The sequence below is a fragment of the Gobius niger genome (genome assembly GCF_951799975.1).
Source record: "Gobius niger genome assembly, chromosome: 15".
Taxonomy (NCBI): Eukaryota; Metazoa; Chordata; class Actinopteri; order Gobiiformes; family Gobiidae; genus Gobius; species Gobius niger.
Window position 1 is genome coordinate 6448181 of NC_136866.1, and position 12132 is coordinate 6460312.

General features: G+C 42.1%; 1 protein-coding gene across 2 annotated transcripts in view; it reads left to right on the forward strand.

The window, feature by feature from the left end:
• nkain2 (sodium/potassium transporting ATPase interacting 2) overlaps positions 1-12132 on the forward strand; it is a gene marked incomplete at its 3' end in the record, with an annotated part of 174267 nt that overhangs the window by 68594 nt on the left and 93541 nt on the right. For both annotated transcript variants that reach the window (XM_079571850.1, XM_079571851.1), the window contains exon 2: positions 11262-11399. In XM_079571850.1, coding sequence (XP_079427976.1) covers positions 11262-11399 — 138 coding nt within the window. The remainder of the gene's footprint in view (positions 1-11261; positions 11400-12132) is intronic.

Here is a 12132-nt window from a genome sequence, read left to right on the forward strand (position 1 = left end):
GGTGGCGCAGCGGTTAGCGCTCACGCCTCACAGCGAGAAGGTCCCGGGTTCAATTCCCACCTGGACAGGGCCTTTCTGTGTGGAGTTTGCATGTTCTCCCCGTGTCTGCGTAGGTTTCCTCCGGGTACTCCGGTTTCCCCTACCACTAAAAACATGTACAATAGATTCCCCTCTGGGGCCACGACTCCCCTGAAAAAGAGATTGTTAATCTCAGTGGGACTATCCTGGTTAAATAAAGGTCAATAATGATGATAAATTTTCCTCCCCTTACATGTTTCAACAATGTCCTAATGTGTAGAATGAGCCCAGACTTATTCACCACAACTGCCTCTAAAATCCTGCACTGGCACTAAAAAAGGTGTTAATTCGGGTCCGAATTGCCGTCATGCACGCGCTTAATATAGAAGGTGCAGTTACACGTATGACCTGAGGTGGCAGTAGTGAGTATAAAATGGCTAACTTGCATCTAGCCCCTTTAAACATATTGTGATGATGAACAACTACGCACCATACCACTTTCCGGCATGCATTAGTGAAGCTACATTATTATACTTAACCAAAGAAAGAAAAATCTAAACAGATTAAGATTGTCTGGTCAATAAAGTCACTGAAAGCTTTAATTAAATTGAATCTATTTTCATAGAGACGAAAGATCCAGACACTCAAGGAGACTATTTTTTAAGAACAAAATATGCTGTTTTGATTTTGAAACCCTTAATTAGCCCAGTCAAAACAACTCATTACCATTTTCAAAGCTTATTCTTTTTCTCTTTTTTTATTTCGCCTTAATTCGTTCCCTCCAAAAAATTCAACATTGGCGGAGGACGCGAGGAGCGGACAGCATTTGTTGACTGACAGTGATGGATGCGCAGAAGCACAGAAGTTTTAGGCACTGAATGAAACGGTACATTTTGGAAAGTGGTTGTGCAACACGAGCGCGAGTGTGGTGGATGCTAACAAAACAGTAGGTGGAATAAACATGCCGGTCCCAGGGGGGAATCCGGCGTTGGCATTAGCAGACTGACAGACGGCTGCTTATCAACTCGGTTTCCGCACAACACGCTCACATGCACAAGTACATGTAAAACAGTGCCAGGTGAGGATGGAGCGCGATAAATCCCCCTATTTGCTGCAGAACTGGACTGTATTCTCAAGTGGAAAAAAAAACAAAACATAAAAGACTGGAGACCGAGGGAGATGGTTGTAGTTTAAAAAAAGAAACACAATTGAGTTCTTAACATACACAAGACAAGAATGAGAAAAAAAAAGTTGAATCGATATAGCTGGCTTTGAGCGGGCTTTCCAAGGTCGAGCTCTGAAGAAGTCGTAGATTAAAGTGCACATGGAGGCAACTTATCAGCAAAGCTTTAACTTGTCAACAAAGAATGAGGTTTCCTTCTCAAAACAGAATCACGTATTTAGGCCGGTCACGATAACACATTTGAAGTCCGATATATTGAGGCAGGAAAGTATCGCGATAAACGATATTATTGACTCTAACGATACAAGATACTTTCAACTCTCAGGCATAGAAATGACAGCAAACCTTTGTTCTAAAAGTGCATCATCATGACCTAAAATACCACACCAGCTGCAATAAACATGAAATATAATGTAACTCACTTTGCTCCAGTTAGAAATCAAAGTTTTACCAAGAAAAACGACTAAAATCGAGCCCAAAAATATATCGGTTATCTGTTATTTATTGAACGATAAGTCGATATAGTAATTATTGTCACAGTCCTGCATGTATTGCTTTAAAGGTACACTGCGTAACATTTTGGACTAAACTGTTGCCGGCAAAACAAAACAAGCTCCAACACTGAAAATGCTATTACTGGGGTGGGTAATCAAAGAACGGATTTGGATGAGAACCTAACCTGTTTAAGGCGAGACACGGCAGGTGAAAGTATTGATTTTTCACACAGTGGTCGAAGTGGAGATTTTGATCTATTTTCCTCCCTTTACATCTTAGTTTTCATGTATAAAAATGACAAAACTCACCCCGCATGATGTTTATTTTATGATGTTTTGTCTGCGAGGTGGGGGCAACCCGGAAGTAGCTGCTGCGCCGCATAGAAAGGCCGTCTTTCCCGCGGGTTTTCATTCATAAATATTGACAGATTTTACATCCACGTGTCCTGCTAAGGGTCCTCGTGATGACGCTTTCACCCAAATATGGTATTTTTCCTCCTAAGAGACGCTGGAGCGGATGAGTCGAAGAAACCAAAAAAACAGGCGGAATTTGAGTTTTTTCTGAAAAAATCGTAGTTACTAATTTGTCAATAAAATAAAACCATACATTTTAATCTGGCTCAATTCATTATTTTGATTTCGTTGCCCAAAATATAAGCAATTTTGGCAATTTTAATGCTCAAAATGCCTTATTTTTATGTGAAAACATACAATGACAGAAAAAATGCAATACATTTTTTTTCTCATATTTATATCTGTAATGTTCAGCAAAAGTTTCAAATTGATATCTCTACATTTACTTTTTTTTCCCTATTCACCTGCAGTGTCTCGCCTTAAATCTCAAATTCCACTGCCTTTAGTCACATCTCCATGGAGACGTATCCACTCCCGGTGAAGTTTACAGTCATATCTTAGGAGAGGTGATTCTCATAAATGTTTGTTTGTACATTTATGAGGTAGTTTTCAATGATGAAAATATGTGTCATAAAATAAATGCCTGTCTTTCAATTCTATTCATTGGGTAAAATTCTACGCGGTGCGGCTTTAATTTAACCTCTTAACCCCCACCTGAATTGAGCACCTTTTCTCCGGTTCAACATGACACAAAACACTTCTTGAAAAGAGCATCAAAAGAGCGACAAAAACGTGACAAAACAGGCGGCAAAAACGTGATATTGGAATAATAAAGAAACAGAACTTTCACGAGGATTTCAGCTGCATCGGGTCGGTCAGATGTTTGTCAGTTCACCATCTATTTTTTTTTTTATGACCAGAGAGCAGCGAACAGAATTGCCCATTGGGATGAATAAAGTTGTTTTGATTTGAATGGGTGAGGGCGGTGTGAGGTGCAGCGCTGGTCTTCTTCTACTGTCTGCGAGTGTGGCGTACATGGTGGTGCATCTAGAGGAGCTTATTGGCAATGCATCGGTGCCGGACCGGCCAAACGGGATCGCTTAGAGTAGCTTTAAAGGGGGGGTATTATGCAAAATCGACTTTTTCAAGCTTTACATCATGTTATTATGTCATCCCCTCATTAAAAACATGCCTGAAGTGTTGCCTTGGCACATTCACGTATTTTCGAGTAATCTGTAAAAACTCTGATGGCGGCCATTTTAGGGATAGGTTTGCCTGAGTCCTCCTAGGAACGCCCCCACCTCCTGGAGACGCCTCCGAGCTTTCGTCACCAGCCGAGTAACCAACCACTGCTCCTCAGCAGAACCCCCTCCCCACTGATGCCACAGACAGCGTGTGGAGGGGGCGTGTCGGAAAGGCTCAGAGGTTCTTAAAGAGACAGAGGCCTATTTCAAGACATTCGCTACAGCCATTTTGAGAGAGCAATTTTATACAAGGCAGTTTTTCTAATTTACTGCATTTACAGACCAACAGAAGGTTTGGTCATCATTGTAGTGTGTTATAGACTGGTGCTATGTGATTGAAAAAAGCATAATACCCCCTCTTTAAGTTTGTCCCATATCTTGTACATCATTCCATTTGAAATATAGCAAAATATTAAAAAAAAAAGCCTTTAAATATAACATTTTCTTCCAGAATCTAGTATCTCCCCAAAGTGCTGCACAATCAAAGGCAATATTATGGCAGCAAAGAATACAATTATTTCAGATTCATTTGCAAACAATAAAATATTCCGTCTCCTCTCCATGGTTCTCATTATATTTTCCAAAAAACGTGCTCGCCCTGCAGTCTAGCCCTCCCAGGATGCATCATGTTCTCGTTTTAGTCCAGCGGGACATATTTCAGTGTTCTCTCCTGGACACGTCGTTGCGCGGTGAACCGGATCCCGCACTGAAACCCGTAAAAAAGGTCAATTGCTTTTTCTACTTTCTGTCGTTGTGTCCTTGGGCAAGACACGTCACCCAAGCTTGTCTCTTTGGCGCGCTCCTGTGTGAACGTGTCTGCAGCGTTTGAAGAGGTTGCCGCCGTGGTTGGGCTGCCAAGTCAGACAGCCCCGGGGCAGTCACGGTGGAAGACGCTCGCCATGAGCAGTGTGTGACAGTGTTGAATAAATAATGATGGTCTCAGGTCTGAAGTGTTTTTGAGTGGAATGCTAGTTAGCCCCGAAAAACTACATCCACAAAATACTTAAATGATTACAGCCCCACTGTCATTTCTAGCCGTCTCAGTGAGTCAAGGTCAAGGGCTGGGTGTCGATACTTGGATTTTGATACCGATACCTGAACGATACTTTTCCCGATACCTAGTATACTAAAATACTTTTCATCTAGAACCAGAAAACTGAACAATAATGTGTGGATTATCTGCAAATGTGCAATATTGGATTAATCTCCGATGTCAAGAAATGTATGGCGAAAAAATTGGGAATAATTTGGGGGAAAATTGGGATAAATTGTGGCAAAAATAAGGAAAAAACATTGGGATAAATTTAGCACAAAAAAAAGAGGGGGGAAATAGGGGGGGAAATTGGGGGGAAAATTGTAAAATAAATAAATAAATAATAATTGTAAAAAATAATAATAATAAATGGAGAAAAAAAAGGCAAAAATAATTGAAAAAAATTGGAAAAAATAATTAATGAAAATTGGACAAAAATTGGGGGGGAAAAAATAATTTATTCGCCCGATTTCTATACTTTTATTTTTTTGATACTGGTAACCTAAACTTTTTTCTATATCCGAGTGTCCAAACTTTTTTCATGGGGGGCCACATATTGGAGCGTACACGGGGTAAAGGGCCATGGGTCGGTGGTTAGTTCCACGAAACCTTCGAGTAGCAGAGGTTAAAATTGTGCCTCATGCCTTTATTTATGCTTAAAACCTTAATGCCAGCTCTGTCTCACAATAAAATGCCAGTTGTTAGGTTAGAATTGTGTAGAATTATTACATATTAAATATAAAGGACCATCTCTGATGATGTGAACCGATTCAGCAAGCAGCCCGAGGGCCACCAAAAATTGGTCTGAGGGCCACATTTGGCCCGCGGGCCGCACTTTGGACACCCCTGGTTTAACGGTACCGAGCCCTCGTCAGGTTTGAGTAGAGCCCATTCATAGTGAGGCGTTATTTCTGTTTTGTTTTCACCAGTATAATCAAATAGATGCTGGTATTTCATTCATTAGGTGAGATGATCCACTGTATGGCTTTAAAATAGATATACTCGATTCTCGCAGTTCCCCGCTTTAGACACTCACGCTTTGCATCTCCTTATCTTACAACCTTGGCTCTCCCCCCTCATATCTTGAAATGAGCGCCTCTTGTCTGCAGCATCAAAGCCTGTCGCTGCAGATCCCGCAGGACCCGGCTGGCCCGCTCCGAGCTCCACCTGCACACCCCCCGACGCTTTCATCAAACGCACGTATCACAAAAGTGCCACATCTCCTAACGCCGCCGCCGCCGCCGCCGCCGCCGCTGCTGCTGCTGCTAGCCCTGTGCTCCCTGCACCTCTGCCTGCCTCGCGGTTCGTCCCCTGAGCCCGAGCTGCTGAAAGGCTGGGGACGGTTCACACCTTGCGTTTCAGCTTCAGCCGTTTCACATGCAGCGGGAATGAAGGAGGTGAAAATGACACGTCGTAATTGTGTTAATTCAAAATGTGGCGTGAATTGTAAATGATGTCATTCAAAATTTCTAGCACAATTTATACTTGCAATTTATAAATGGGTGAACTGTTGAAGTTCGATATATTGAGGCAGGAAAGTATCGCGATAAACGATACTATTGACTCTAACGATACTAGATACTGAAAAAAACTCAAGACTGGAGACCAAGGGAGATGGTTGTAGTTTGAAAAAGAAACACAATTGAATTCTAAACATACACAAGACAAGAATAAGTAAACAAAGTGAATCAATATCGCTGGCTTTGAGCGGGCTTTCCAAGGTCAGGCTCTAAAGAAGTTGTAGATTTAAGTACACATGAAGGCAACTTATCAGCAAAGCTTTAACTTGTCAAACAAATACAAAGACTGAGGTTTCCTTCTCAAAACAGAATCATGTATTTAGGCCTGTCACGATAACACATTTCACGTTCAATATATTGAGGCAGGAAAGCGATAAACGATATTATTGACTCCAACGATACGAGATACTGTCAACCAGCAATGTGACAGCACTACTTACGGCCTGTCAGGGTTGCCAGGTCCATGGTAATCTTGCGGAATTGGATGGATTTTAGGGCTGCAACTAACGAGTATTTTGGTAATCGATTAATATTGATTGTATTTTTTTCAATTTTTTTTTATCACGTAAAGCTAAAGTGGTGCCGCTTGAGGACATGTTGCTGGAGTAAACTTAAAGTAAACATTTGTAGGAGGCTCTTTGTGCTATTTCTGCTTTCTGATTGGCCGAGACAAAGACAGATATTTATGAAATGTATAATGTACAAAACACTGCAGACCCTAACTTTAAAAACAAAGTAAGTTTCCATCCAAAATGCATAATTTCCATGTCTTTTTTGCTCTATTTTAGGCTATGTTTACTAGAAAACGATTAATCGATAACTGAAATGGTTGACAACTACTTTAGTAATCGATTAGTTGTTTCAGCCCTAGTGGATTTTTTAAAGCTTTTGTGGATTTTGGCCTTGCTGTTTTGCATGTAAACCAGGCTATATATAGCTTCTTCCTTGGTAAAATAAAATCCCTTTATCGAATGGCAAAACCTTCAATCCAAGGTCCTCAAAGCTGCTCTTTCTGTGAGAGGGTTCTGCATCATCGGAAGAGTGCTGTGGCTCTATAAACAAGCAAAAGACAATCCCAGTTGCTCCACGAGTTTGAGCGGGTTTGGCCGCTGACTCCTGGCCACCTTGCTTCCAGTAACAGTGTTTGAAGACCTAAAGAGACATTAAGGATCCATCACAAAGAGCCGAGCATTATTCCTCTGCCTTTCGCCTCTGTAATGTCTATAAATTGACTGAGCTGCCGTCAAATTAAAGGCATTATTTCATGTAATCTCAGTTACAGCATCTGCTATGTTGTCGATAATACATTGCGAGAATTGCAAATGATCCCATTCTTTTCGGGAACCCGCCTTGTCTGTGCGCACTTTGTCTTGCTTCTGTCAGGAGTGCTCAGTGACTTAATTACAAAGAGTGATGTAGTGACAGGCGCCACGGAGTTAGTTGTGCCACAGCTGAGCAGCATAATGGGACTTTCACATAAAAAAAAATAAAAAAAGGGGGAGAGAAAGATGCCGGGCGTGGGAACAGATGGTGTGGTTTGAATATCGCTCTTTAGTGGCTCCCATATTAACCCAAGTTATAACAATAAAACCCGGTGAGAAGAATGGGGCTTGTGCCGGCTGACCCCTTAAGGATGTGGCTATAACGACCGCAAGAAATCAATACACGCTTTTACAATGTGCGCACCTCCTTTCTGTGTAGCCTGTGTGTGTTTGGGGGTAATGTCGTGGGGGCTCCCAGCTGGACTGAAGACTGTTTATATTATTGCTGATGAAAGAGCGGTCCCCAAGGGTCCTTGATAATGTGCAGGGAGGCCTCTCTGACTCCTATTAAAACCCTATGTATACGTGCGTGTGCGAAAAGAGCGCACAATGGAACCGCCGTGTAATTGTCAATAGGTGGACACACTTTTAACATAATAAAATGAAACAAAAAGGGGGGCACATGCACACACGTGAATGGACGAAAGGCCTGTCCCGCTCGTAAAGACCGCCCTGGATAAAGAAAAGCAACGTCCCGGGACGCAGCGGGCCGCCAGCTGAGCCCAGGGGGTGACCGATAACAGCAGGTGCCGTCAAGTGGCCCCGCGACGTGGAAGCACACTACACACTTGGGTGAGCATTTGTCAGCACGCGAGACTTGCTTTTAGCATCCAACATCCCTTTCGAAAAACGGCCTTTTATCGAGAAACCAATGGAGGCTTTGTTAACGTAGCAACAAAGAGGATTGAATTTCAGAATAGTGCTCCCGTTTTTTGCCGCTTTGCTTTACAGATTCGGGCGCTATGGATATCATTCGCCAGGAGTCACTTCGATTCTGAACGTCGCTTTCTAAAGTTGTCAGACTGTCAAACCAAATGGAGGTAATAATAGTGGAACAATTCACGCTTGTTCTGACAGAAGTGATTTGTAAACATGTATGGATTAGCCGCTCAATACTTTTTGAAATTTCGCCGTCGTATAACAAAAAAGGGCATGCCACCGTGAAGAAAAAACAAAAAAACATCAACACCCGAAAGACTTGTTTTAAAGCTTGATACGCCTACTTTAAAGCCTGCGTGTCTGGATCTCTTATTTAAAGCTTAATAGGGGCATTAGCAAGCTGTAAAGGGGTTGCAGTTCATGTCCTAGCGCTCTCGAGCTCTCCGCGCGGTTCCCTATAACCCGCTATTTGGCCGCAGAAGTCATCCGAGTTGCCATATGGCGTCCCATTAGGGCCCTCTAAAGCCAGCCATCCAGAAGTGCCTCGCTGTGTGTGAACGCGCATGCGAGAGGGAAGAGCAAACATCGGCTGGTGTGATAGAGAGCTGCTGTTTAAACACTCGGGCCTGATTGTGTGGAAACTCAGCTTTTGGGGGCTGAGTCTTATCAAATCCAATCCCGGAGACTCTTTGGTTGTTTCCTTTGTTTGAAGTGTCCACCTTGTTTTTTTGTTTTTCTTTTACTTGTTGTTCTCAGAATGCGATTTTCTTTTGTTGGGAATTTTCGGGAATCTGTCGGCGAATGCTCTCGAGGTTTCGACGTGCCGGAGAAATGTGTGAAAATTACAAACAGCTTTTTTATTTTTCTTAAAATAGAGGCGCGACTTTTTTTCTTTAATGAAATGCTGAGTGGGGTGAGAGCGGGAAACATTTGCACCCATGATTAGGAATAGATCAACTGAAAACGTGGTTGATAAATGGAAATAAAATGGTTATCCAATTCCAAACCTGCAAAAAAAAAAACAATCCAATAGATTCCATTCACTGACCCTTTGTGGCTTTTTGGTAATAATTGATTTGCTAAACTAAAACTAAGAGTCCTTTAGCCAGTTTTTAAATCAAAGCTCCTGTATTGGCGATAGAAAAAGGAACCCGACTATTAGTCACTGCGATTGCACTGTCTTTTTTTATGTTTTATTTTTTACCTTGGGTCCTTTCTTTCTTCCCCCCACACAAATTGCTGCTTTTACAATATTCTTCATGGAACAAGAGTCACCATTATTTTACCGTTGTAGCCCCAAATGACAAAAAAGAAAAAAAGAAGTGACTGTGTCTTTTAAGTCTTGTTATTCATTTGCTTTGTTGTTCCCTCCTTCTGTCTCTGGCCTTCTCCCTGATGCATGTGTTAATATATTTAGCAGGGCCATATCATACGCTGCGCTGACTTCATTAACTATCTCAGCGTGAGGCAACAGTGACTGAATGATAATAAACCCGGCGCGCGCACACACCGATGCCTAGGTTACTGATTACGCTTTACTTCATTATGATAAAAGCGGCTCATTTCAGAACACATCCTCTTAACCCTTCTATCCCGTTAGTGCATTTGTCATTAGCAAGCCCCAGCTATTATTTATTTTCTAATCAGGAATCAACCTCCTATATAGACAATAGAACATCACGCAGACGGAGGCCTTAACACAGGGGAATTGCTTCATAAATTATGTCCCTTCAGGAGATGCATAATATTAGGGGCGCGTGTGGTGCACTGTACTGTTGCTAAGCATTGTAATGAAATTATGATTGGCACAATTTGAAGTATCCCTTGGGTCTCGTAATAATAAAAGTATATATCTCCACTTTTGCTAATTTGTATCCCCACCGAGAGTTACTTAGTAGTTGGAGTAGTCCTCGTATGTAAAAAACTTTATTTGTTTTATCCCGGAACACTCTCAAACGTTTTAACAACACGTTTCCCAGACAGTACTTACTATGAGGTTTTGGTTGCATCCTCACATAACATTTTCAGTCCATAAATATCAAATGGTGTCACACTACTGTCAGATCTTATAACATCCATCCATTCATCCATTCATTTTAATCAGCTGTTCTGCGGGTTCCCGAGGCGGCACCAGGCCAGCTCAGAGACATAGAGTTCCTCCAGCGTGTCCTTGGTCTTCCTGGGGGCCTCCTCCTAATGGGACATGCCCTGAACACCTCCCGAGGGAGGTGACCAGGAGGCATTCGAAACAGATGCCCGAGCCACCTCAGCTGGCTCCTCTTGACATGAAGGAGCAGCAGCTCCTGGGTCCTCCTCCTCGAAGGGTGCGCCCAGCCTGCACCCTCTGAATGAAGCTCATTTCAGCCACATGTATCTGCGATCTTTATCCAGATCTAAGATCTTGTAGCAGTAGTTGAAAAAATGAGTTGGTTTCTGGCCCGCTCGAGTGAATGTTACAACAGGATGCTCGATTTACTCTGGTATTGAACTTCAGCGTATGGAGATATCGACATGAAAATGGTTTAGTTTTAAGTTTTGAGTTGTTCAATGTAAAGCAACATTTTGGAGGGACCTTAATGGACATAATGATTTTTTTAATATAGTGAAATCATCTATATTTGTTTTATTTTCCAGAGCATTTAATCCCTGCAGAGATAGCATAGACTTTTACCTTGTTTGCACTCTCCAGTTGTGTAGCAAGAGACTACTCAGCCCGTATTGACAATTTCAAGTCCTGTCCTAGTTTCGTATATTTGGATCAAATTGTTGCCTACTTTGTAATTCAGTCATGTAGCCTAATTGATGTCTTTGGTAACCCGACGCTTTGCAATTGTGCGTTGTACGTCATGAAATGTACACCCAGCATCCACTGCTTGTCACTTGACTCCTTATACACAAATAGTAACTTTACTTGTCTGAATGCTGCAGTGGAGTGTGGTCCATGTAAATGTGTTTGGACTCAGGCAAATTAGCAGCGTGCCGCAATGGTCCATGCGCGGTGCGTAAAAATGACTCAATAGAGGGTTTGAAGAGCACTTGAGGGCTTTAGTCTCTGGTCGTAAAAAGGGCGGCATGACATTTTGTTGCTGCACCTGTCTGCTGCATTAGACAAATCCTAGCTAAACCTCTTCCACCGCGCAGAGTGACTTTTAAATCAGGCAGTGAATGTCAGATGTACACGCGGTAACACTGGTTCTTGTGTTTCCTTGTATAGGTCACAGTGTTGGAGCGACAGGTGATCGACTTCCTGGGATACCAGTGGGCTCCTATCCTCACCAACTTCCTGCACATCATTGTGGTCATCCTCGGCCTGTTTGGCACCATCCAGTTCAGACCCAGATATGTCACTGGGGTAAGTAACACAATACACACAGTAATACAATCTACCGCCTCTTTAGGACGCCTCCAACCATTTTTGCATTATGAGCGTTTTTTAATGCTATTTACTGTACAAATTAAAGCCACTACTCCGACTTTTTCATAGTTTGGTTGGGGGTGTGACTTATACTCAGGTGCGACTTATACATAGAAATATATACTTTCATGTTTTCACACTGACAGCCGCTAGAGGGCGCTCTTGGCTTTTGTACCAGTATTTGCTACTCCTGTACCACTAAAAATGTAGAAAGAAAGTGAGAGGTGGAGGCTACTTTTACTGCAATGTAGAAAAGATAAGAAGCTAATTGCAGGCTAAAAGCTAGGTGGCTACAATTAAAGGAACGAGTTTGCAAATGGGTGCTTGAACGATGTGCTGCCGGGAGAGCAGTTATGTCTCCATGCCCAGGTAGTTGCCAAGGCTGGTGCGACTTTGTTTTTTTCTTCTTCATTATGCATTTTTTGGTTGGTGCGACTTATACTACAGAGCGACTTATACTCCGGAAAATACGGTACATGGTATATATAAATCAAAATCCTTTTTTTTCCTCCAAACAACAAAAAGTGCATCCATCAAGATTTTTTTCCAACCTCCAGTATGATATAACAACATGATATGATAAACTGATACATCTTGATGGAAACCTTCAGCCTTTTGTGATTAAAAGTACTGTATGTGAATTGTCAGGATACAGTGGAAAATGTAATTA